General features: G+C 41.3%; 1 protein-coding gene across 1 annotated transcript; it reads right to left on the bottom strand.

The window, feature by feature from the left end:
- Positions 1–17: 17 nt before the first annotated feature.
- On the bottom strand, positions 18–27,111 carry LOC130918893 (aminopeptidase Ey-like). The gene is made up of 20 exons (XM_057841158.1): positions 26,432–27,111; positions 20,917–21,059; positions 20,651–20,790; positions 15,037–15,163; positions 14,734–14,888; positions 14,556–14,669; positions 11,041–11,184; positions 10,910–10,975; positions 10,761–10,826; positions 8,183–8,355; positions 4,709–4,785; positions 4,501–4,634; positions 4,376–4,431; positions 4,170–4,317; positions 3,994–4,085; positions 3,803–3,910; positions 606–773; positions 397–537; positions 245–326; positions 18–176 (listed from the first exon to the last, which is right to left on the bottom strand). Exons 1-20 carry the CDS (start codon positions 27,109–27,111, stop codon positions 18–20), a joined length of 2,973 nt encoding a protein of 990 aa, XP_057697141.1.
- Positions 27,112–27,990: the final 879 nt, after the last annotated feature.

Raw genomic sequence — 27,990 nt, 5'->3', positions numbered from 1 at the left:
AACAATATGAAGGAGCGTCAAAGTGAGGACGAGGCTTTATCGGTGAACCACTTGAGCACTTCTTTCTTGTTGTTAGCCACCCACTTCATGTTGGCCCGGGTCCTCTCTAAAGCCTGGTCCACGTACGAGGCGGCCGAACCCAGCTGCCCCTCATGCTCCTTTTTGAACTGGAGCAGCTGCAAAGGCCCAACATCTTAATTCAGAAAATTATGTTAAAAATAAAACAGCGAGTAGGTAACCGTACCTGTTTGTACTCAAACTCTGAGGAGAATCGCGTTGTCACGTCTGCAACTAACCTGCAGAAGCCCAAGGATTGAGACCCGTAACTGTGCCACAAGAAAACAATCTCAATGATCGACTCTTCTGAAATTGTGTTAAATCTTCCAGCTAACGCACTCATTGAATAAGTAGTCCCAGTTGCTCCTGACAAAGTCCCAAGCCAACGGTTGTCCAGTTGGACTGTCCGAAATGTAATAAATAACATAGCTGGCATCTTGCTTACGGACCTTTTCCGGGTCGAGACAGTACTGCAGATACCTGAAACGCATGGCAGAGATGAAGAAAGTTCTACTGCTTCTCAAGCGCTGCCTAGTGCTACTTGTCACCTATTGAGAAGCCAGGGTTCTTTGGTGCAAGCCAGCGCGTATAACAGCTTGTCGGCCTCCGAGGCGATGGTGGCGTTCTTGTACATGTCCCACGCAAAGTCCCACTCCTCGACGCCTCCTGCCGCAATGGCGCTGCAGTACACTGTGTTCCTCAGATTGGCACTGATTCTGATTGATTGGAACACAATGTGACCACTGTTATAAAATTTGAGGCATGGATTTTTTTGTCAAACTGTTCATGACGATTAGCACTATCAAATTTCAGCTTGCTAGGTAAAGTAGTATCGGAGGGTTCATTTATTTATCGTTACAGTGGGGCAAATAAGTATTTAGTCAACCACCAATTGTGCAAGTTCTCCTACTTGAAAAGATTAGAGAGGCCTGTAATTGTCAACAGGGGTAAACCTCAACCATGAGAAACAGAACGTGGAAAAAAAACATGAAAATCACATTGTTTGATTTTTAAAGAATTTATTTCCAGATTAGAGTGAAAAATACGTATTTAGTCACCTACAAACAAGCAAGATTTCTGGCTGTCAAAGAGGTCTAACTTCTTCTCATGAGGTCTAACGAGGCTCCACTCGTTACCTGTATTTATGGCACCTGTTTGAACTCATTATCGGTATAAGAGTCACCTGTCCACAATCTCAGTCAGTCACACTCCGAAGTCCACTATGGCCAAGACCAAAGAGCTGTCGAAGGACACCAGAGACAAAATTGTAGACCTGCACCAGGCTGGGAAGACTGAAATTGCAATAGGTAAAACACTTGGTGTAAAGAAATCAACCGTGGGAGCAATTATTAGAAAATGGAAGACATAAAAGACCACCGATAATCTCCCTCGATCTGGGGCTCCACGCAAGATCTCACCCCGTGGCGTCAAAATGATAACAAGAACGGTGAGCAAAAATCCCAGAACCACACGGGGGGACCTAGTGAATGACCTAAAGAGAGCTGGGACCACAGTAACAAAGGGTACTATCAGTAAAACAATGCGCCGCCAGGGACTCAAATCCTGCACTGCCAGACGTGTCCCCCTGCTGAAGCCAGTACACGTCCAGGCCCGTCTGCGGTTTGCTAGAAGAGGACTGGGAGAATGTGTTATGGTCAGATGAAACCAAAATAGAAATTTTTGATAGAAACACAGGTTCTTGTGTTTGGAGGACAGTGGCGCCACCAGGGGGTGGCCAGTGGTGGCCACGGCCACCCCTATAAATTGGTTGGCCACCCCACTGGCCACCCCGCTTGCCAGTATATCGTTAGATTGTTGTAGCATCAGTTATGCATTTCTTCCCAAATGAATGCATTTATTTTGTTTTTTTAAATGTAGGGCTGTCAAATTTATCACATTAACAGGCGGTAATTAATTTTTTAAAATTAATCACGTGAAAATATTTATCGCAATTAACGCATTCGTGGTACGACTCATTTACCCATTGCCGCAAACAGCCTACAATGGCGTCGTTTTACTTATATACAAAGAGGCAGAGTAGAGTAGATACAATCATTCATTGGGGCCGTGCTTTAATTGGCGAAAGCTTTGTCATCTCTCCCACAGCAACTATAATTATTGTGGGAAGCGAAATGGGGAAGAATGACAGGAGTCGATCTTTTTCTTAACACCCTATAGTGTACCCAACGCAAAGAAGATATAGCATTTGCAGCACCCACACACACTCATGATCACACCACTTCCCATCATGCATTTGGGCAGAACAGTTAAGTCGCTACAGTATCATTTACTGAAAGCTCAACAAATACACTAGATGGCAATATTTAGTCACAATATACAAACTCACATGTATCCTTTAAGAATTATAAGTCTTTCTATCCGTGGATCCCTTTTACAGAAATAATGTTAATAAAGTTAATGCCATCTTGTGGATTTACTGTTATAATAAACAAATTCAGTACTTATGTACAGTATGTTGGATGTATCTATCCGTCTTATCTGTCCATTCCACCAATAATTTACAGAAAAATATGGCATATTTTAGAGATGGTTTGAATTACGATTAATTAATTTTTAAGCTGTGATTAACTCGATTAAAAATTTTAATCGTTTGACAGCCCTAGTTAAATGTACACCTTATGCCTAAGGTATACATAACACAATAAAACAGAATTGTTGTGGAACTCAAAATGTTGACTGGACAGTTATGGACTATGCACATTAAATCATTAGTAACATCAAATATTACACAATACACCAAAGTATATCAGTAGCGTGTCCTTAACTCTTTCTGATAGTTTTCCCCTGACCTTTTTACTGCAATAATATAATGAAAACCTGAAATTATGGCTTTTAGTTTTGGCCACCCCAAGATTTTAGGTGGCCCCATCTGGCCACCCCTATGAAAAATTTCTGGAGGCGCCACTGTTGGAGGAGGAAGAATACTGAATTGCATCCGAAGAACACCATACCCACTGTGAAGCATGGGGGTGGAAACATCACGATTTGGGGCTGTTATTCTGTAAAGCGACCAGGACGACTGCTCTGTGTAAAGGAAAGAATGAATGTATCGAGAGATTTTGAGTGAAAATCTCGTTCCATCAGCAAGGGCATTGAAGATGAGACGGGGCTGAGTCTTTCAGCATGACAATGATCCCAAACACACAGCCAGGGCAAGAAAGGAGCGGCTTCGTAAGAAGCATTTCAAGGTCCTGGAGTGGTCTAGCCAGTCTCCAGATCTCAACCCCATAGAAAATCTGTGGAGGGAGTTCAAAGTCCGTGTTGCCCAACGACAGCCCCAAAACATCACTGCTCTAGAGGGGATCTGCATGGAGGAATGGGCCAAAATACCAGCAACAATGTGTGAAAAGCTTGTGAAGAGTTACAGAAAACGTTTGGCCTCCGTTATTGCCAACAAAGGGTACATACAGTAACAAAGTATTGAGATGAACTTTTGGTATTGACCAAATACTTATTTTTCATCATGATTTGCAAATAAATTCTTTAAAAATCAAACAATGTGATTTTCTGTTTTTTTTTTCCACATTCTGTCTCTCATGGTTGAGGTTTACCTATGTTGACAATTACAGGCCTCTCTAATATTTTCAAGTGGGAGAACTTACACAATTAGTGGTTGACTAAATACTTATTTGCCCCACTGTATATTTAGTTTCAATGTAGTATAGACAGACGAGACAATCACAATTTTAGAACAAAAGCTGTGGTATACACCCAAGGTACATACGTGTTGGATGAGTTTTTCATCCAAGCTGAGAACAAGCCAGCAGTGAGCTCCCGGCAGCCTTCCACGCCAGTGCTGCAAGCGTTGGCGATGGCGTTTACCATGTTGTACCTTCACAATCACACACACAATGAATCACGTTAGACCTATTATTGACAGGACACCTCATTATGTAAACATGCTGTTTGGTTTACTGGTCAGTGTGTTTTTCCGGGATGGTACTCCAGTCCTTTGTCAGATTTTTGTAGTAGTTGAACAAGTGTGTGCCTTGTTTCTTCATGTAAGCCTTAACGAACCAAAACATAATGCAATTAATAACATTGCAAATTAAGGGAGAATTTAAGATTGAACAAATTGGCTAAAGTTGCACCTGCATGGGTCCGTAGACTTCGCTACGGTCAAACATGAGGTAGAAGTAGTGCAAGTTGTTGATGGTCGCCTGCCAGGGCATGTACTCCACTTCCTTGTGGAGAAACTCCGTTGTCCGTAAAGCCAGAGTAGTGTTCACAATACGGGCCCTGACAATGGAAGAAGTTCTGAAGTTTTCCTGACATAGAGTATAAGATTTCAAGTCACCTGGCCAGATTAAAAGCGTCATCGATGATCTGCGCTCTGTTGATGACGGAAAGCTCCTGAAAGGAGATGCAAAGAGGATAAAGTTCCAATTGGAATTCGTAAACGGGACCGTTCGTCATTGCTACCTGGTGGTGGGAGCTCAGCTTGGCTAGCAGACGCTCCCAGTTTTGGGGGTCGTAGTTGACCCTGTAGAAGCCCACCATGTCGATGTTGGCCACCAACCACTCATCGGGACCCAGGGCCATGTCTGGGTTGCTTTCTGGTTTAATATATATAGTGTTACGTGTCCATATATATATACATATACACAGGATATTAACAAAATATTTCCACCTTCCGTCTTCAGCAGCCAGTGCTGCTTAGCGACACCGCCACTTTTAGACCACGTGACAGGAACGTACCATTCGTAACTGGAGTGACATATTACATTACATTAGATAAGAGTATTTTCTATTCCAACCCCTAGCAAAAAGTATGGAATCACCAGTCTCGGACGAGCACTCACGCAGACATTTTATTATGTAGAACAAACTCAGGTAAAAAGCTTGAAAAAAATCCTTAGCATTCAGATACACTAAAAGAAATGAATAAAAACATTGTGGTAGTCAGTAAATATTACTTTTATACAGTAAGAGCAAGTACAGGGAAATACAGTGCCTTGCAAAAGTATTTGGCCCCCTTGAACCTTGCAACTTTTCGCCACATTTCAGGCTTCAAACATAAAGATATAAAATTTTAATTTTTTGTCAAGAATCAACAACAACTGGGACACAATCGTGAAGTGGAACAAAATTTATTGGATAATTTAAACTTTTTTAACAAATAAAAAACTGAAAAGTGGGGCGTGCAATATTATTCGGCCCCCTTGTGTTAATACTTTGTAGCGCCACCTTTTGCTCCAATTACAGCTGCAAGTCGCTTGGAGTATGTTTCTATCAGTTTTGCACATCGAGAGACTGACATTCTTGCCCATTCTTCCTTGCAAAACAGCTCGAGCTCAGTGAGGTTGGATGGAGAGTGTTTGTGAACAGCAGTCTTCAGCTCTTTCCACAGATTCTCGATTGGATTCAGGTCTGGACTTTGACTTGGCCATTCTAACACCTGGATACGTTTATTTTTGAACCATTCCATTGTAGATTTGGCTTTATGTTTTGGATCATTGTCCTGTTGGAAGATAAATCTCCGTCCCAGTCTCAGGTCTTGTGCAGATACCAACAGGTTTTCTTCCAGAATGTTCCTGTATTTGGCTGCATCCATCTTCCCGTCAATTTTAACCATCTTCCCTGTCCCTGCTGAAGAAAAGCAGGCCCAAACCATGATGCTGCCACCACCATGTTTGACAGTGGGGATGGTGTGTTCAGGGTGATGAGCTGTGTTGCTTTTACACCAAACATATCGTTTTGCATTGTGGCCAAAAAGTTCAATTTTGGTCTCATCTGACCAGAGCACCTTCTTCGACATGTTTGGTCTGTCTCCAAGGTGGCTTGTGGTAAACTTTAAACGAGACTTTTTATGGATATCTTTGAGAAATGGCTTTCTTCTTGCCACTCTTCAATAAAGGCCAGATTTGTGCAGTGTACGACTGATTGTTGTCCTATGGACAGACTCTCCCACCTCAGCTGTAGATCTCTGCAGTTCATCCAGAGTGATCATGGGCCTCTTGGCTGCATCTCTGATCAGTTTTCTCCTTGTTTGAGAAGAAAGTTTGGAAGGACGGCCAGGTCTTGGTAGATTTGCAGTGGTCTGATGCTCCTTCCATTTCAATATGATGGCTTGCACAGTGCTCCTTGAGATGTTTAAAGCTTGGGAAATCTTTTTGTATCCAAATCCGGCTTTAAACTTCTCCACAACAGTATCTCGGACCTGCCTGGTGTGTTCCTTGGTTTTCATAATGCTCTCTGCACTTTAAACAGAACCCTGAGACTATCACAGAGCAGGTGCATTTATACGGAGACTTGATTACACACAGGTGGATTCTATTTATCATCATCGGTCATTTAGGACAACATTGGATCATTCAGAGATCCTCACTGAACTTCTGGAGTGAGTTTGCTGCACTGAAAGTAAAGGGGCCGAATAATATTGCACGCCCCACTTTTCAGTTTTTTATTTGTTAAAAAAGTTTAAATTATCCAATAAATGTTCTTCCACTTCACGATTGTGTCCCACTTGTTGTTGATTCTTGACAAAAAAATTAAATTTCATATCTTTACGTTTGAAGCCTGAAATGTGGCGAAAGGTTGCAAGATTCAAGGGGGCCGAATACTTTTGCAAGGCACTGTAAATATAGAATCACTCCATTCTGAAGAATAAAGTACGGAATCACTCCATTTTGAGTAGAAAATACAGACACACCCAGTCAATTTCTTTTCCTTAATTGGGCCCCTGCCTCAGATTAGATCTGCTCGTTAGTCAGCAGTTGAAAACAGTGCAGTTATCACACTTTGGAGGGCTGCTGGACCAAGTGGATTTACAAGAATCATGGCTCCAACAAGAGAGATGTTTCTTGAGACCAAGGAGAGGATTATGAAACTTCTTGAAAAAGGTAACGCTACAAAGACGTGCCAAAGACGTAGGCTGTTCACAGTCAGCTGTATCAAAAATCTGGACCAAGTACAAACAGCATGGCAAGGTTGTTAAAGTTAGGCGTGCTGGTAGACCGAGGAAGACATCCGAACGTCATGACAAACAACTAAAGGCCATATGTCTTGAAAACAAAGATGTACAACAAGACAAATGAAGAAGAAATGGGAGGAAGCTGGAGTCAAGGTATGTGACAGAACTGTGCAGAATTGCTTAAAGGAAATGGGATTTTCATACAGGAAAGCTTAAAGGAAACCATCATTGACACTTAAACAGAAAAGAACAAGACTGCAATGGGCTAAGGAGAGGCATTCATGGACTGCGAATGACTGGATGAAGGTTATTTTCAGTGATGAGTCAGGATTCTGCATTGGACAAGGTGATGATGCTGGAACTTTTGTTTGGTGCCGTTCCAGTGAGATTTGCAAAGATAACTGCCTAGGGAAAACATCACAATTCCCTCAGTCCTTGATGGTATGGGGCTTCATGTCAGGCAAAGGCACTGGAGGGATGGCTGTGGTTAAACCTTCAATAAATGCACAAGTTTACATTGAAATTTTAGACAGCTTTCTTATCCCTTCAATTGAAAATATGTTTGGGGATAATGAAATCATTTCCCAAGATGACAATGCATCATGCCACAGAGCTAAAGCTGTTAAAGCATTCCTTGGAGAAAGACTCATCCAGTCAGTGTCATGGTCTGCAAATAGGCCAGATCTCAACCCTATTGAAAACCTGTGGTAGACATTGAAAAAAAATGGTCCACAGCAAGGCTCCAACCTGGAAGGATGATCTGGCAACTGCAATCAAAGAGAGTTGGCACCAAGTTGATAAAGAATACTCATCAAGTCCATGCCTCAGAGACTGCAAGCTGTCATAAAAGCCAGAGATGGGGCAACTTAATACTAGAAATGTGTTTTGATTGTTATTTCTTTGTTTGTTTCTCATGATTCCATAAATTTGTACTCAGAATGGAGTGATTCTATATTTATTTCCCTGCACTTGCTCTGTAAAAGTAACATTTACTGACCACCACAGTGTTTTTTATTCATTTCTTTTAGTGATTCTGAATGCCAAGGAGTTGCACTTTTGAACTAATTCATTATTTTTTCAAGCTTTTAATCTGAGTTTGTTCTACATAATAAAATGTATGAGTGAGTGCTCGTCTGAGACTCGTGATACCATACTTTTTGCTAGGGGTTGTAGAAACCACATCAAACTCACTTAAACTGTGATTGTCTTTCCACCACCGATTCCGGATCAAGCAGAAAGTGCTTCTGGGAGATGGTGCCGCTCCGAGTGTCAATGGTGACTACTGGGAATCCCATCTGAAGGATCCATCGGTTCATAATCTCCTCCACTGAATCAGGCAGATTCAGTCCAGCTTCATTCACAGCCTAGTTACAAAAAACAGCCAAAAGGATTCCATTTAGAACTATTTTCTCATTTTTCTAGAACGCTAAGTTCATGCTCATTGACAACACCAATATCTTTTTAAATCCTAAAGATATCAGTCAGAGAACCAATCTGACAAAATTAATTGGGTAGAAAAGAATTAAAACTAAAAGCCATGATCTAAAGAAATTTACAGATGAAAAATGAAATAATTGACATCAATCAAGAATAAGACTTTCTTTCAACAATGGAGAAAACATGGAATACTTGTGAAACGTCCCAGGAATGGCCGACCTACAAAATTGACCAATGAAGCACACTGACAAGTAAACAAGGAAGCCACAAAGGAACACAAGGCAATATGTGTATTTGAAAAGTACTTCAGACCTCCCTTACTTCGTCGTTACAGATGCCCAGACAGCCCTCTCCCAGCCACTTCCACCAGCTCGTCTGGGAGAATCCCAAGGCGTTCTCAAGCCAGCTGGAGATATAATCCCTCCAGAGTGTCCCGGGTTGGCCCTGGGGTCTCTTCCCAATCGGATATGCCAAAAAACACCTCCCTGGGGAGGTGTCCAGGGGGAATCCAAACCAGATGTCTGAATCACCTCAACTGGCTCCTCTCAACATGGAGGAGCAGCGGCTCTACTCAGAGTCGCTCCCAGATGACCAAGCTCCTCACCCTATCTCAAAGCCTGAGCCCGGCCACTCTGCAAAGGAAACTCATTTCAGCCGCTTGTATCTGCAATCTTGTTCTTTCGGTCATTGCCATAGGTGAGGGAAGGGTAGGAGATTGACCGGTAAATCAAGAGCTTCACCTTCCGGCTTAGCTCTATTTACCACAACAGACCGTTTAAGCGCCCGCAACAATGCAGACGCCACTCCAATCAGCCTGTCAAGCTCACGCTCTGTCCTTTCCTCACTCGTGAACAAGATTCCGAGATACGTGAAATCCTCCACCTGGGGCAGGCACTCACCCCTGACCTGGAGTGAGCAATCCATCCTTTTCTGGCTAAGAACCATGTTCCTCAGACTTGCTCCTCATCCCAGCAACTTCACAGTCGGCTGCGAACCGCCCCAGCGAGAGCTGGAGGTTGCTGTGCGATGGAGCCAAGAGGACCACATCATCTGCAAAGGAGAGATTAGATCCTCCCACCACCGAACTCACACCCCTCTACCACACGGCTGCACCTAGAAATTCTGTGCATGAAAGTAACGAACAGAACCGATGACAAAGGGCAGCCCTGGCAGAGTCCAACCCTCATCAGGAACAGGTCCGACTTATGGCCCCTAACCACCCATACTCTAGGAGTACACCCACAGGATGCCCCTGGGGACACAGTCATAAGCCTTCTCCAAATCCACAAAACACATGTGTACTGAATTGGCAAACTCCCATCCCCCATCGAGCTCCCTCGCGAGGGTAAAGAGCTGGTCCTTGGTTCCACGGCTAAGACAAAAAGCACATTGTTCCTTCTTGAGCTGAGGTTCAACTATCGACAGGACCCTTCTTGGCGTAGACTTTCCTGGGGGTGCTGAGTAGTGTGACCCCTTACTTCAGTTACTGTAATATCAGTGCTCAATAATGAGTGTAACCGGTCTGAAGTGTGCCGGTGATGCGCTGGCATTTTGATCCGTCCCCTTTGACCAGATCAGGACTATCACCAGTGCGGCAGGAAAGCACAATGACCTCTAGGCTAAAAGGCCAGGCTAGCAGCTCCAGCCGCTAGTGTGTTCTCATGAAGATATCAGAAGGGAGGTTTCCATGTCATGCCACGCAACAACTTGCACCCAATGCACTCAACCTCGGAAACTTTCACTGCCGATCCTGGTCACGGCACCAATGTAACCGGTCTGAACTGCGCCACAGACGTGCCGCCAACGCGATCGACCCCCTTCAACTCAAACCCACAACACCAGCGCGGCAGGAGAGCACAATAACCACTCGGCTAAAAGCCCAGGCTAGCATCTCCAGCTACTAGTAAGCTCCCTGTAAGCATCAGATGGGAGGTTTCCACAGAATGCAACGCACTAACTTGCACATGGTATTCATGGTGGAGTGCTATGGTGAAAACTACTGCTGACAACCCCCCACCCCCCAAAAAACAGTCTTACCATACCTTTGCAAAATCAAAGGGAAAAAAAATTCTGAATGATTCTCAAGACTTTTCTAAGAGTATTCTGTTGAGGGACAAGACGAAAGCTGAGCTTTTATCAATGTTTTTGTTGTGTAGTGTTATGGTTTGAGCCTGCTTTGCTACTTCAGGACTTGGATGACTTTCTATGAATAGGCTTGCAATATGCTTGAAATCATTTTGTTCAAATTGTTAATAGTTAAATTCTACTGCATTCTAAAAAAAAAATCGTGTTCATGTCATAAATCCCATTTCAAAGATGCTTGAATCCTTACAGTTTGCAGATGCCTCCAGAGGTCCGTGTAGACTGTGTTGTTGTATTTGTACTCCTCCAAGTACGTCTGCACACATGTCAACACAATATCTGTTAGATTAACGCGCTACACGTTAAAACAAGCTAATACCATTTAGCATATCTGCTCACGTGAAGGCCTTTGGTGAAGGTCGCCTCTGTGATGAACTCCGAGAGCATCCTGAGGACCGACGCTCCCTTTAGAAGGTAAAAACCAACAAGAACTAAAATATGTGAACAAGCAGCCGGTGAGAATGCCACACCTTGCTGTACGTGATGGCGTCAAAAAGCGCTCTGATGTCATCGGGTGTCATCACATCCTCCTCCTTGGACGACAGCGGGTGCGATGAGACCAACGCGTCGTCCGCCATCACCCTCATGATGTCGTTCAGCACCATCAAATCTTTCTGAAAGTTCAACATTTTAAAGGGTATTATAATACTAAGGGGCTGTGAGATATCAATAGAGCCGTTATGTGGCAAGATAACAAATATTAATAAACTTAACAAAAAAATAAATCACATTCATGAGCAATTATCGAAAATAGATCGAAAATTACGAACATTTCCGAAAGTATTCCGGAAACAACCGAATGGGGCATTGACGTCACAGCAAGGAAACAAAAGGTTGAGGCAGGTGCCATCGTTGTTTATCGACGAGAGAGTTGCGTTCGCGTTTTATCAAAAAATCGCTAAAATGGTTCAAACCTGTCATGCTATGTGGCGTACAAATAGCCATTAGATGCAATGTAGTACCCATGAGTTCCCGAACGCGAGAAAAAGAGCTGGACTACGCAGACAATGAGTAAAGTTCGTCCGTGCTAAAAGGGCTAATTTTGCAGACCCAGCCTCCGGCACGGTTTTGTGTGGTGCGCATTTTACACCTGAAAGCTATTCCAACTATGGACAAATGAAATCAGGTTTTGCTAAGAAATTGCTGCTAAAAGCAGATGCGGTGCCCACCATACACGCGCAGCCACCTAAATGTCCCGAGATATCAAGAAAGAGGATGATGACTGGCACTGATGAGACCACCCCAGGCAAAGCAAAGGAGGGGAGCAGCCAAGCTTGAAATGGCCAGACTGAGTACTCTGATATAATAAAAAACATATCACGCATTGGATATAGGACTGGACACATGTATAAATTATCGCTCGTAAAATATATCCTAGTTTTCGGACTATAAGCCGCTACTTTTTTCCCTCATTTTGAATCCTGCGACTTATAGTCCAGTGGGGCTTATTTGATGATTTATTTGGGTTAATAGGTAACACTTTGTTTGACAGCGGCATCATAAGACTGTCATAAGAACGTCATAATTATGACATGACACGACACTATCATGGCCATTACTCAATTATTATGACAGATGTCAAAGTGTGTCATGTTGCATATTATGTCACTAACTCCATCTATGTCCGGCTCAGATCTTTTACGTCCATTCAAAAGTGAGATAATTTGCTGGATGACACTAACCGACATCTATTATAAGCATTCAATAATGCCTATGACAGTGTCATGTAATTATGACAGTATTATGACACCACTATCCAAGAAAATGTTACCAAATACCATAACTAGCAATTAATAAAACAACTGGAACAGTAACTGAAGAAATAATTAGCACAGAACATGAATTTTGATTGTTTTTACATCTGTAGCGCCGCAATGCATGCTAGGAGGAATGTTGGATGACAACAGTGTTGACAGCAGGTGGCAGCAGAGGTTGACTGTCTCCCCCAAGGGAGCAGTGATGGCCAAATGAGGATTTTTAAAACAATAAGGCTTTGCACCAAATTAGTTCAAAACTTAATGGTGGTTCATTTGGTTTCATGACAGTCTTATGATGCCATTGTCAAATTAAGTGTTATCAGTTAATATCTTTTGGTGTAAATATCCCATAATACAATGAGGACAACTGCAGCTTATAGTCCAGTGCGGCTTATCTGTGAACAAATGCCGTTTTCATATCAAATTTGGTGGCTGGCGCTTATAGTCAGGTGTGCCTTATAGTCCAGAAATTACGGTATACAACAAATCCTCTAATCCCATTCATATTTGTGTCTGTTATGATCAGTGTTGTTAATCTTACTGAAAAAAAGTAATTAATTATAGTTACAAATTACTTCTCCCAAACAGTAATTGCGTTAGTAACTCAATTACCTGAATGTAAGAGTAATTAGTTACTTGGCAAAGTAATTGGTGATAATTACTTTTTTTTTTTCCCCCTCAAAAAAGAAAAAAAAAAAAAAACATTGGCCACTCTATGTGAAGTTTTTTGTGAAGGTTTTTGGTACAATTGGTACAATTCTTTACCCTAATTTACCCTTTACCCTGAATCAACTGTTAAAAGTTGTTAAAATTGCTCCCATTATTGCATTACTTCCCTTGTCTCTACTTTCGACATATGAAAGTTTTAAAACTGTTTCATCATTTAAAGACAGATTCAAGTCAAGATTTTGCCGATTTAGAAGTATTTTAGATAAAAAGTTACTTAGGTTCGCTAGGAAGGTTCTCTACAACAGAGCCGTCCTAAAAAGTCTACTGCTTTAAGATGGCGGCTGTCTACTAACGCATTTAGTGCCATGTCTGTCATTTTGCATCTAGTTATATCTATATACAGTACATGTGATATCTACCATGTCTACCATATCTTCCATAACATGCGGGCATAGTTTGTAGGCTATCGGCCACAACATGTATTATTGGAGCTACCTAGCATCGCGTTTGCTCGGCGTCACAACTTTCTTGCCTCCTCCCCACTCCTGCTCTGCTCTGTCATCTCGGTGAGTCCGTCTCCCTCAGACTTTTCGCCCAATATAGTAACGCATAGTAACGCATGCCTTTTCGTCCTCAGTAACAGTAACGGTGTTGCCAAGATGAGAAAAGTAATTAATTACATTACCCACTACTGAAAAAAATAACGCCATTAGTAACGCCGTTATATTGTAACGCCGTTATTAACAACACTGGTTATGATAGCACAATAAATGATAATTATTCTACACATTATTTTGCGGTCATAGTGTATCAGCTTCACAAAAAGAAATGCAAAACAAACCATTCGGTGTTTCCCACACGATCTGTTGCCGGTGTTTTGACAAATTTTGCAACCCATCAAAAATTTCTACCTTGCGGTTTTCCACATGCGCGTAACGTTAAAAATGGCCGCGAAAGCAACGATCACCTTTGGATAATATTGAGAGTCCAACTGAATGTACAAGAGGGCTTTTTCAGCGCCACAAAAGCTTTGGGAGCAAAATTTTGTAAGGGAGCAAATTTTGACAGAACACCGGTGTTTCATCAGTGGGATTGCTCCCCTCAATGATCGTTTCATTAGGCTGCATTGTCTTTCGTTTGGGCTCAAATTGATAATCCAAAACACCGAAGGAAGGTTCATAACTCTCCTCGTCACCATTAGAAGAACGTTCGTTACGTCGGATTCGTCGCTGCAACTAGAAACAAAATTGTCCGCCATCATCGCCGCCATTCAGTACTAAGCACTGAGCCGGGTGTTTCCGTGTTGTGACGTCACGCACGAAATATGCTAGATTTCCGGGATCTCCAGCACTGGTCATTTTAGCTTGACAATCGATCCAAATTTCTATCATTTTCTTGGTGTTGCGATGTGTGTAATTACACAAAGTGGCATGATATGAATCCAAAAGGCATGCATTTATGGATAAATGATGGAATATTAGCATTTCCCCAGGTGTTGTAATACCCTTTAAACACTCATAAATTGCCAACAACCTAACTCCCGCTAAAAAAAAACTCACTATTTTCCACTGTGGCTCTGCGTAGTCGGCCCCAAGATAGGAGACATAGGTGGCAAACCCTTCATTGAGCCACAAGTCGTTCCACCACCGCGTGGTCACCAAGTTGCCAAACCACTGATGAGAAACAGTCGTTAGGATTTTGACGACTTATTTTAAGCATTCGATGTTTATCATATACCATGTGTGCAAGTTCATGAGCAATGACGGTGGCCACCCATTCTTTGTCCTCATTTGACGACGTGGACGGGTTGTACAAGAGGGCGCTTTCTCTGTATGTGATCAGACCCCAGTTCTCCATAGCCCCCGCACTGAAGTCAGGAAGCGCAATCTGATCTGAAAAAAGGTCATTCATTCACTGACATTGATGGTAATAGACGTCCAATCCTTTTGAACTGGGAGGGTAGGCTTGTGAAACTTGCCGGGTTCGGAACCATTAGCAAAGTTCAGAACCACTGAATTAGATTAAATTAAGTGAATGTACCAGATTTGCTAAGTGGGTAGGAGGAGTCGTAGTAGCCTTCAAAAAACGCCAGAATGGGCCCGGTCTGATTTAGGGCATAGTCTCCTTGACCCTCCGCGAGGGCCTTCTTACGTGCCCAGATCCTGATCTGAAATGCAGAAAAAAAATGTGTTCCATGTGTAACCGATGTGTAAAATGGTTGAAAGTAATTTTCACCAAAGTTTGTTTTTTTTTCTAATTGCATTTTTCAAAAAATAACAATTACCTTCTTCATATTTGTGAGTGTTGTTATAGGGAGGATTTTTATTTATTTTCATTTAATTTATCCTACATGACCTTTGACTTCGTTGTGATGTCACTTCCTCCTGTGTTCGCGCTCTCTTCAGTTGTACTGAGACTGCAGAGAGGCAGGTACGAAGGGGAAGTTGCTCTTTTGTTTGTGTGTTGTGCAATGTACAAAAAACGCTAAATAAGAAAGTTAAGCTCGCTTTTCAATGTAGCATAGCTTGTTCAGAGAGTATTTGTGTTTCATAGAACTTGGGTACATAAAGTGTAATGCTCTTTTTAAGACATTTAAGCCGACGAAGCTGGAGTTAAAACTCATGATCCCGCCATTCTTTTTCCTTTGACGGTGTGCATGTGGGTTTCAGCCAGAGAGGTCGCTGTATTCATTTTTATTTTTTCTATCAGGTATGTGTACTCCCTTGTCTTTATTTTGTACTATTTGTATTTTTACTAGGGATGTCCCGATCCAGGTTTTTGCACTTCCGATCCGATACCGATACTGGCCGATACCGGCCTATCTGAGCATGTATTAAAGTTATTTAGCCTCCTTACTTAGTTGTCAGACTCATGTTGAAAAGGGTTTTAGTACTCTTGATAACAACTAGCCAGCTGAATTAGGTGAGTTTGAATAACACACAACGGTTGGTAACAAGAAACTGACCTGTTTATTCAGTGACAAACACAAAACATTATAAATAACAAACAGAAATGGCATAGTCAGTCAGTAAAACGTGCAAATAATATTGTAAACCGTCTTAAAAAAGCAAAACACACAAACAACCTCATTGGAAAATCCCACAAACCCCCCCAAGTTATTAGATGCTTTTAATGTTTCGTGCATTAGTTACAATAATTGTATAAAAAGCCTCTCAGGTTTAAATAAACGACTATTTCAGTATCAAGTTAACATTTTAAAACTGTAAATAAAATACTCTAGTCCCCATTCTGTATCAGCAGCTTTAAACTACATTCATTTAATTTTGCGAATCAACTGTTAAAGTTGTTAAAATTGCTCCCGTTATTCCATAACTTCCCTTCTGTCTACTTTCGACATGTGAACGTTTTAAAACTGTTTTGAAGATACATTCAAGTCAAAATTTTGCCAGTTTAGGAGTATTTTAGATAAAAAGTTAATTAGGTTCGCTTGGAAGGTTCACAACAGCCTACTAGGGAAGTCTCCTGCTTTAAGATGGCGGCTGTTTACTAACGCATCTAGTTTTCAATACTTCAATGTTGCTAACTCCATCAAGTCTGTCATTTTGCATCTAGTTCTATATACATATGATATCTATTATCTACAGCAAAACGATGTTGACGTAGTTTGTCGCAGCTGTCAGCAGCAGTCAGGTATTCTTGTGTTTTTTATCCAGCGGCATGAGGTGAGCTAAAGCCGTGAGTTGAGCATTGGCATTACCCGGGTCTATGACAAGCATGACGTTTACTCTCGGGACGCAATGCGGTCCGTTTCTCATTGTGTCCCGAAGACCGCGCTGTGTATTAGTTCCGCTTTACTTGACATATTTCAATAATCGGAATTTGGATGTTTGTGAATCGTTCTCGAATCTTCCACGGCCAAATCGCTCAAGGATGTAATGACGGCTGGGCATGTTGTACCGTGGTTCTAAGTGTTGGATGGTGCGTCTTTACTCACGAGAGATAATGGCTCGTCATCCAGAAGGAATTCTTCGGCAATGACTCTTGTTATTCCCTGGGCTTTGGGACTGTCGAGTGCCAGAGTTTCTCACGCATCAAAAGTTTCTGCCAGTGTTAGTTGCGTAGGACCTTTCTTTTTGTCTTCGGTTTTCTTAACATACTCCTCATATTGTTTGTGGTGGTATTTTGCTAAATGTTTGATTAGGTTGGTTGTATTAAAACTTCTTACAGCTTTACCACCACGCTTGACTTTATTGTGGCATATGTTGCACTCTGCCTCTTCGTCTTTGTCGTCCTTTATGGTGAAATGATCCCACACAGCTGACATTTTTACCGATAAAGTCTCTCGGTAAATTGGGAATGTAAATGTAGTGTGTTGAAGGTGTGCCGTAAAATGCGGACCGGATTTTAGGGAAACCAAAGCAAAAACTGGAATGGATTATGTAAATCGGTGCGCTGGAAAACCCGGACCGGACTTTAAAAAAAGAAAAACTGGATCGGAAGTCTGGATCGGAATTTTTCCGTGTCGGCCGATCTGATACCGATGCCCATTTTTTTGCCCATAATGGCGTTCGATCCGATCCAAATATCAGATCGGGACATCTCTAATCTTTACTATTGTAATTGTTCCAATGTTCATGTTCCAAAAATTCTAAAATAATTGTTGACAGTCAGGAAGGGGAAAATTTGTGTTTGTTGTATAGCCGATTGATCGGGTCCGATCTCATCATTTTCAAAGTATCGGAATCGGCAAAAAAATATCGGCCATGCCTTTTTTTAATATATACAGTGCCTTGCAAAAGTATTCGGCCCCCTTGAATCTTGCAACCTTTCGCCACATTTCAGGCTTCAAACATAAAGATATGAAATTTAATTTTTTTGTCAAGAATCAACAACAAGTGGGACACAATCGTGAAGTGGAACAACATTTATTGGATAATTTCAACTTTTTTAACAAATAAAAAACTGAAAAGTGGGGCGTGCAATATTATTCGGCCCTTTAACTTTCAGTGCAGCAAACTCACTCCAGAAGTTCAGTGAGGATCTCTGAATGATCCAATGTTGTCCTAAATGACCGATGATGATAAATAGAATCCACCTGTGTGTAATCAAGTCTCCGTATTAATGCACCTGCTCTGTGATAGTCTCAGGGTTCTGTTTAAAGTGCAGAGAGCATTATGAAAACCAAGGAACACACCAGGCAGGTCCGAGATACTTTTGTGGAGAAGTTTAATGCCGGATTTGGATACAAAAAGATTTCCCAAGCTTTAAACATCTCAAGGAGCACTGTGCAAGCCATCATATTGAAATGGAAGGAGCATCAGACCACTGCAAATCTACCAAGACCCGGCCGTCCTTCCAAACTTTCTTCTCAAACAAGGAGAAAACTGATCAGAGATGCAGCCAAGAGGCCCATGATCACTCTGGATGAACTGCAGAGATCTACAGCTGAGGTGGGAGAGTCTGTCCATAGGACAACAATCAGTTGTACACTGCACAAATCTGGCCTTTATGGAAGAGTGGCAAGAAGAAAGCCATTTCTCATAGATATCCATAAAAAGTCTCGTTTAATGTTTGCCACAAGCCACCTGGGAGACACACCATACATGTGGAAGAAGGTGCTCTGGTCAGATGAAACCAAAATTGAACTTTTTGGCCACAATGCAAAACGATATGTTTGGCGTAAAAGCATCACAGCTCATCACCCATGGTTTGGGCCTGTTTTTCTTCAGCAGGGACAGGGAAGATGATTAAAATTGACGGGAAGATGGATGCAGCCAAATACAGGAACATTCTGGAAGAAAACCTGTTGGTATCTGCACAAGACTTGAGACTGGGACGGAGATTTATCTTCCAACAGGACAATGATCCAAAACATAAAGCCAAATCTACAATGGAATGGTTCAAAAATAAACGTATCCAGGTGTGAGAATGGCCAAGTCAAAGTCCAGACCTGAATCCAATCGAGAATCTGTGGAAAGAGCTGAAGACTGCTGTTCACAAACACTCTCCATCCAACCTCACTGAGCTCGAGCTGTTTTGCAAGGAAGAATGGGCAAGAATGTCAGTCTCTCGATGTGCAAAACTGATAGAAACATACCCCAAGCGACTTGCAGCTGTAATTGGAGCAAAAGGTGGCGCTACAAAGTATTAACGCAAGGGGGCCGAATAATATTGCACGCCCCACTTTTCAGTTTTTTATTTGTTAAAAAAGTTTAACTTATCCAATAAATGTTGTTCCACTTCACGATTGTGTCCCACTTGTTGTTGATTCTTGACAAAAAATTTTATATCTTTATGTTTGAAGCCTGAAATGTGGCGAAAGGTTGCAAGGTTCAAGGGGGCCGAATACTTTTGCAAGGCACTGTATATATATATGTATAAAAAAATGGGGAAAAAATTAAAATCATTATCATTTTACGCAAAACTCCAAAAATGGGCTGGACAAAAGTATTGGCACTAGAGTGATCGATCGGGTCCGATCACGTCATTTTCAAAGTATCGGAATCGGCAAAAAAATATCGGCCATGCCTTTTTTTAATATATATATGTATATATATGTATATATATGTATATATACAGTATATTTTTTAAATAAATCGTTTTCTAATTGTATTTAACGTTACAGACATAATATGTTACACTCATCCAGAGTCTTTAGTTCAGGCTTAAGGTAGGGTTATCAAATTTATCCCGATAACGGCGGTAATTAATTTTTTAAAAATGTATCATGTTAAAATATTTAACGCAATTAATGCATGCGTTGCACGATCCACTCACGCATCGTCGTGTTCAATCTGTAATGGCGCCGTTTTACCCGTTTAGAGAGATAAAAGGAAGCGAACAATGAGTAGAGTGAATTTTGGCAGCCTTTGGAGCATTTATAATAGGCTAAAGCCTTACAATCCCTCGACCTACGATTAGAAATATCTTGGGGAGCAATGTGGGGAAGCAAGGTAGCAATTGACCTTTTTCTTAACACCTTATGTTATTTCCCAAGAGAAGATATATGAATTGGTAGCACTACGCACAGTCATGGTTCCACTTCCCATCATGCATTTGGGTTGAATGGCTGCAGTATCATTTACTGAAAGCTCAACAAATACACTAGATGGCAATATTTAGTCACAATATACAAAGTCACAAGTCTTTCTATTTCAGTTATTACCAAGACTGCAGAGAGGCAGGTGCGCATGAGGGCTTCAGCCAGAGAGGTCGCTGTATTCATTTTTATTTTTTCTATCAGATGGCAATAAACTCCCTGTGTGGCTGGCAACAAAGCGACCTCCTCCTGTCATCATTTGAAAAGACAACACAACACAACGCAGAAGTTTTATCTAGCCAGGGGTCAGAACGAGACCGGCTACACATGAACTCTTTGGCTACCATTGACGTTGATTGATATCCACTGTATTTTTACCAAGTCAAAATGGATTAGACATCAGCTTCCGCAGCTCAAGCAGTCTAACTTGCACCCCCAGCTTGCTAATTAGTATGTAATATGAAATAAATAGTACTTTAGCATGTTCCAGAGTCTCCATAATGACTAAGCAAAGTAACTGCTATGCCCACCAGGCCTTGACTCACTTTGCAACCAATAGAAAATCTTATTTAAAGAAAATATTGCCTTCAACTCTGGATGTGGATCAAGTCAAATCTTCTTATTCCTGAATACGTCATGAGTGAAGACATTTACCAGAACATCGGCGCTCTGGTTGCTCTTGATGAATCCGAAGTCACACACCACAAATGCCAGCAAGTAGGTGGACATCCTCTTTGTGGGTTCAAAGCTGGTCGATATCAATGCCTGGCCATCCACAGTGATGTTGACGGGCTCTGTAGTGAAGAACAAAATGATGTTATCACTAGTAGAACGAACGTGCATTCGCTGCCACCCTCCCACTTAAAATGGATTGGACGTCTAGTGCCGTGATTGGCACCCGATGAGAATATGTGACTCGCCGTAGCTCATGGAGTTGGACAGCGCCACAGTGTTTTGGGGGTGGATGAGCGTTATGTGGAAGACAGCTTTCATGGCGGGCTCATCGAAGCAAGGGAAGGCTTTGCGGGCGTCTGTTGGTTGCATCTGAGTAGTGGCCAGGATCCTGATACACACACACTCGGATTAAGGTCAGGTTGTGTAGAGCAGGTGTCTCCAACCAATTCCACAAAGGCCTGCTGTGGGTGCAGGATTTCATTCCAACCGACAAGATTTTCAGCAATCTAGTGTTTTATAAGTGTAATCAGTTGATTGCAGTCAGGTGCTGCTTGTTTTAGCAGAAACCTCATTGGTCCAACTGTCCGTGCTGAATCGGTAGGAACAAAACCCAGGACCCACAATGGGCCTTGAGGACGTAAGAAGTAGGGCTTAAGTCTACCCACTGTAAAAACTAAACTTCCAACTGAAGATTTTAAGTAGACATACAGTAGCTCAAATTCATTGAAATTCTCTTAAATGCTAAAAATGTTTTTTGTTTTTTTGTTTTTTTTATTTAACAATGCTCTTAACAAATGGTCCAAACACATATTCCCACAAAAAGCGGCTAAATAAACCTATAAACTAAATTACGAATGCATTATAAAAACATTAGCTCAAACAAAAACTTGGCTTATGTTGGTCTTAACGGTGAACAGCTGAATTCAGCCCTGTTAGACGAGTTATGACATGTTCACTGTTGCTGCTAGAGGGCAATGTATCCGCTCTAATAAATAAAACTAAATACAACACTTTCACAACAAACCATTACAACGTCTCTCTTAGCCCCAGCTATCGATTATTTTAGTAGTCGATTAATCGATGAACTACCTAGTTCGAATAATTGAGTAATCGGATAAGGAACATAAAAAATCAAAATACCTGTGCCGAGCCTGAAACAGTCTAAAATCTAAGTACAACTAAAACACAATTGGCTAACTTTCATAGCAAAAGTCCGCTAGCTTAAATGCTAAAAAATGCTTTTTTTTTTTATTTTTATTTTTTTTTTACAAATGGTTCAAATACATACTATCACAAAAACGACTAATAAAACCTATAAACTAAATTAACAATGCATAAAAAAATAAAAAAAACATTAGCTCAAACCATAACTCAGCTTTTGTAGGTCTTAACAGTGAGCAACTGGATTCAGCTCTGTTAGACGAGTTATGGCATATTCACAGTTGCCGCTAGAGGGCAGTGTATCTGCCCTAATCAATGAAACTAAATGCACCACCTACAAAACAAACCATTACAACATCTCTCCAACGAATCCTCGAACGGTATAAAATCTAAGTACAACTAAAAAACAATTGGCTAACTTACATAGCAAAAGTCCGCTAGCTTAAATGCTAAAAAATGCTCTTTTTTTCCACAATGCTCTTAAGAAATGGTTCAAACACATATTTCCACACAAAAAAAAAAACGGCTAATAATACCTACAAACCTAAAACATTAGCTCAAACAATAACTTAGCTTTGGTTGGTCTTAACAGTGAGCAGCTGGATTCAGCCATGTTAGACGAGTTCTGTCATATTCACTGTCGCCGCTAGAGCCGTGAGAGGGATGGCAGCAAAGAACGAGTGTTCATCTTCTGCTACGTGTCGCTTACCCACCATGAGCAAACAGTTTTTGCTTCCACTGTTTGGTCTAAAAATGGAATGAGCGCCGCCATGTTGCTGGTTGGAATGTTGTGCAAACAGAGCTCAAGGCTGCGCTTCCCAGGTAATGAACAACCTCCACCACCATCAATGACGAGATCCCTTCACTCTTAAATTATTTCAGATTGTGGACTTAATTGACTGAGTTAAACTGATCTTAATTTTCAAGGAATGTCCTTCAAAGACACTCACAGGTATGAAGCACTTTCACACGTGTTGATATTGTCAAGTAAAAGCAATAAAACAGTTGCTCATTGGAAAACCCCCAAACATAATCTACACAAATACTGTGTCAGACATTTTATGACATTAAGATTTTATAATAGCCTGATTAGATTTAGTACTGCACATAGACTTCACCATCTGTTGATGACACAGCTCCTACAGACATTGCGCCACACCTTCCTATAGGGGGCCGGCACAGGCAGAGCGTTGTGGTGGCCTTCACTGTGACAAACTCAAATACGCTGCATTCTAACGCCGGATTTAGGTGGAAACATGATGAAAGTTTTACTGCATACAAGCAGGCAGGAGTGTCTCGAGTGATTTTGTTGAGGATTCAAAGTAATTATTACATAAAATAGCACCATGTATACACTTTGAAATATTGTGTAAAAAATGAATGGAAAAAATTAGCGTAACTTTAGCTTGAAATGTTTACGTAAAATGAATGATAACTGCCCCGTTTGTTGCTTTTAACCATGAATCTAGAATGTTTTATGTTGTTGGAATTTAGTCCCCCCGGCCAAAGCTGCACGGAAATGGCGGCAGCCGAACGGAACTGGTCCTCCTCTGTTTACCGCCCCCGCGAGCCAAACCGGGAGGAAACAAAAATCGGCGCGTTCTCTTCTTATTTTAACCCTTTGTACTGACTCCATGTTTCAAAAGTTTTTAGAAGACTCACCGAAAACAGGTTGACAATTTATTCGTCGACAATGGTCAAAAACAAGGCAAAAACAGACGACGGAGAGACCATTCTGGATCCAAAGCAAGGCTACATAGAAAATGTTTCCGAGCAGCAAATCTGTGTTATCTCAGTGTCCAGTGTTTTTAAGTTCGTGGTGTAGGAGGTCGGGCCGAAGGTGTGGCTGCGTGTTGTCCCGGGACCATCCATCTGTGGCCGGTTTTAGGCGGTTAGATTCGTCCGTGGACGGGACGTGGTTGCCACAGCGACCGACGCTGGTCTTGACGTCCCAAGCGCCTGCTATCAACTTTGTTATCCGGGCTGACTCTACTTGTTGTCGGACAAAGAGCGCTTTGTCCTTGCGGAACTGATTTGCAAGTTTTGGTGCGTCAATCTTGCTCGTGACGCACACGTTGGGCTTCTATGATAAGATGGCGTTGTGTATTTATTCTGCTTCTTTTTATTAAACTATGGTGTGCTGTCTATTCTACACTAGGTGTGTCAGAGCAGTACAGTCCCACAGTAAATATGAGAAATGATACTATTCCCTGATTAATTGTATTCCGTGTGTTCAAGTAATGCAAACAGTTAGACGGTGCCTATGAGAAACTGTACCATTTTTCCATTTCCCCCTCAGGAGCCCCGATAAGGTGATTAACTTTACTGTGTCAAGGCCACTGAGTGAAGTCTGCCTAAGCTATAGTTAAATGAATGTGTTAGACTAATGCAAATAATTATATGGTACCTTTTCCCTTCAATGTTAATATTAATAGAAATTCTGGGATTTACGCATTTATTTACGAGAATTTTCAACTTAAAAAGCGCTTTGTTTTGTGACGCTGTGACGGCCGCCGCGTTGGATTTTGTATCTATAGCGTAACTTTAGCCTGAAATTTTACGTACTGCCAATGGGTTTTCCCATTGGCAGTGTATCAAATACTTGTTCTCCCCACTGTACGTAAAATGAAGGATAACTACTCGGTTTGTCTCAAGAGTGATTTGGTTGAGGATTCAAGGTAATTATTACATAAAATAGCACCATGTTTTCACTTTGAAATATTGTGGAAAAAATGAATGGAAAAAATTAGCGTAACGTTAGCTCGAAATGTTTACGTAAAATGAATAATAACTGCCCGGTTTGTTGCTTTTCAGGATAAATCTAGACTGTTTTATGCTCATATCTATAGAAATTCTGGGTTTTACGCATTTATTTACAAGAATTTTCAACTTAAAAAGCTCTTTGTTTCGCGATGGCCACCATGTTGTATCTAGCGTCACTAGCGTGACTTTACATTAAAATAAAAAATCAGGTAATTTTCGGCCAACTGCCCTTTTTTTTTTTTTTTTTTGCAAAGAATTAGTAATTTCAACATTTCTGCGTCCCCCCAAAAAATTTGGCTTTTATGTATTTTATTTTATGTAACATTTCAATTGAGTGATTTACTAACTGTTGAAAGCTAAATTTTTTAAAAAAAGTCACTATTTCAAGCAAAAACTTATATATTTTAAATATTGCTATTGATCCTGAAAATGTGGGTGTTTATTCCTGCATTTGGTGATTTGTGTGCATCCACCGTAAAATCTGAGAATTTTATAGCCATTTTAAGTTTTCCTATATTAAAAAAAATTATCGGGATTTAGAATTTTTTGATGTCGCTGTTCATGGAAACTCATATATGCCTAAGGGAGGTGCTTGTTTTGGTTTTAGGTCGCTAGTGGCTTTGATTTTGAAAATATTGGAATTTTAAGTTTTTGAAATTAGGCCCCGCGCCCCATTTCCCGTCAACTGATGGTGAAGTCTATGGCCTGCATTAATACTATACAGGAAAACTGATCATAAACCTTTGTTAACATATAACACATTTATGGCTACAGCTATCAATTATTTTAGAAGTCGATTAATCGTTAAACTAGTTAGTTCGAATAATCGAGTAATCAGATATGGAACAAAAAAGAACGGTATTTTTTTTAAAAATTTGGTTCTAAGTACAACAAAATAACAATTAGCTAACTTACATAGCAAAAGTCCACGAGCTTAAATGCTCTAAAATACGGTTTTGTTTTGTTTTTTACAATGCTCTTAAGAAATGGTTCAAATAAATATTCCCATAAAATATGCTTAAATGTGCCTACAAATTCAATTATGAATGCATCAAAAAAAAACATTAGCTCAAACAAAAACTTTGCTTATGTTGACCTTAACAGGGAGCAGCTGGCTTCAGCGATGTGAAATGAGTTATGTCATATTCACCATTGCCACTAGAGGGCAGTGTATCTACTCAGATCAATAAAACTAAATGAAAACACTTTCAAAACAAACCATTACAACGAACAAACGCTTTGACTTCAGTGGCATTAACAAACTAAAATGTTTCAGCGTCTACGAACATCCTAAAGTTGGCACTTTCCTGACCATCAGAGTCTCCAAGAGATCTAACATTAGGCTACCACTTTAGTCAACATAAAATACAATATTGTCTTTGATGAAACTTCACTTCTTCATTTGGTCTAGCAATTTTTTTTAAATAAACATTGTAGAAAGTCTTAAATCTTAAAGATAATCTTAACATTTGTTCAAACATCAAAGGGAATATGCAGTCTTCAACAAACCTTATTTGAAGTCAATCTTTAAACCCCTTAATGCTAATCACCTAATTAATATACATTTATATAGCCTTTTTTTATTATGACGTACCAATTTTTCGTATAGCTAAAATTTTATCTGAACCTCAGAAGGTTAGCACTGCTAATATTGCCATTTTCTGAAACATCAAAGACAGTTCAATAAACCTCACATTCGTGTTTTCGGAAGTTGTCGAGATAATTTAGTCTTTGAGGAACCACACATTTTCCGAAAGAAAGACAAGACAAAAACTAAATTCGGGGTCTACAAGGAAATGTAAGCTAGTAACAAAACAATAAAAACAGAAACATTACTTTTTCACTCCGTCCTGCATGTATTCGCTCCTGTAGAATCCTCCTAGGTCATCTACCAGCTCCCCCGTAAAGTGTGTGGTCACCTCATACATGCTTCCCGCCTTCAGACTGCCGTTTAACTGCAGCACCAAATACTGCGTGGGGACCTCCAGCCAGCTCTTCCTCAGGCCGGGCGTCTCTGCCCCGTTGAGGCCCCTCAAACTTGCTAGGTATCCACCATCCCAGGGATTCAGGTGTAGCTTGTTGGCGTGGATGAGGATAAGGTTTGTGTCCTGAACGCAAGTAAAGACGGCATAACAGCTGCCGGTGAAGATGAAGATGTCGTCTTCTTGGGGTTCCAGCTGGGGTCGAAGGGTGATATTGTAGGAGATGGGAGCGAGGGTCTGGGGGAGCCTGTAATGATGCCAGGGTTCCATTGGGGCGGGAGTTGTTGAGATGGGGGTTGTTGGGATGGGGGTGGTTGAGTTGAGGGTAGTTGTGGTGGAGGTAGAAGAAGTACTAGTGATAGTAGAAGTAGTGGCGGTAGTAGTAGTGGTCTCTGCTGTGGTCCCGACATCATTCTTCATTTCCTTCTCTTGAGCATAGACCACCGAGAGCGCTATAATGGTTGCGACGGCGGCCAAGCCGACTATCGCCAAGGCCACCGCCGCTCCTTTGCTAAGGTAAACGCCTTTCCCCATGTCTGCATCTGCTCTGAAAACTCCCAACAATCTGAATTCAAAGTTTTTGTTCCCTCAGGGGGCAGGGTTTGAAGAAGTTGTAAAAGTTTTGCAGATAAGCAGCCTCACCTTAATCTTTGACCCAAAGTATCTTGCGTCTTCATGATCCAGTCTCTAAATGCAGCTCATCTCTAACTAGCACCCTGAATTACCGCATAGCACTGCCGAGACACTTGTGGTCAATGGAGATGTCCCAGTGGTTTCGAGTTGCAAACACATTTAGCCTTAAGGAGGCCACAGTATGACACCTCCACGCACTGAAAATTTTGTCCCTAAAGTGTTTTTTTTTTTCTTTGTTGGGCTACTTAGCAATATATTGTTATATTCTGGGTAGAATTCAGAGCTCAACTGAAGGTTACTCCTTCTATGCTAGTGATTTTCCCAGTGGTTCTTAACCTGGGTTTGATGGAACCACAGGGGTTTCGGTGAGTAGGTCTAAGGGTTTGCAGCGTGTAGCGACCTATATTTAAGACTACATTTAGACCACATTTTGGTCTTGTTTGCACTCAGTCCACAGGTCTTTTACTGCTAGACCCGTTATCTGAGTGATGTCAAATGTACGGCCCGCGGGCCTGAAGCAGCCCGCTAGGGGGTCCAATCCAGCCTGCGTGGTTGCTCTGCCTGACAGGCACCTTGTAGCTCATTAACACTGTACATACAGAATCACATGCTTTCATTTTGACATCAGCACCTTATAACCAGAAATTGGTGATGTTATTGTACTTGGCTCAGTTCCGTGTCCACGGTCACATTCGTTCATTCGACCCCTCCCAGTCAAAATCACAAACCGAGGTTGTGGGACGGCTGGGACTTGTTGGTGGGGGTGATACCACAGTTGCC

Source organism: Corythoichthys intestinalis, chromosome 1 (assembly GCF_030265065.1).
Source record: "Corythoichthys intestinalis isolate RoL2023-P3 chromosome 1, ASM3026506v1, whole genome shotgun sequence".
In the NCBI taxonomy this organism is placed as follows: Eukaryota; Metazoa; Chordata; class Actinopteri; order Syngnathiformes; family Syngnathidae; genus Corythoichthys; species Corythoichthys intestinalis.
The sequence above is the reverse complement of the archived record's forward strand: the minus strand, read 5'-3'. Positions and strand labels throughout refer to the sequence as shown.

What these genes read in the sequence shown, in the direction of transcription:
- LOC130918893 (XM_057841158.1), bottom strand. Translation starts at nt 27,111, where the DNA reads ATGGGGAAAGGCGTTTACCTTAGCAAAGGAGCGGCGGTGGCCTTGGCG. An exon ending in ACGCCATCACGTACAGCAAG is followed by an intron (nt 10,976 to 11,040) that starts GTGTGGCATTCT and finishes TACCTTCTAAAG; the next exon opens with GGAGCGTCGGTCCTCAGGAT. An exon ending in GACGCTTTTAATCTGGCCAG is followed by an intron (nt 4,318 to 4,375) that starts GTGACTTGAAAT and finishes TTCCATTGTCAG; the next exon opens with GGCCCGTATTGTGAACACTA.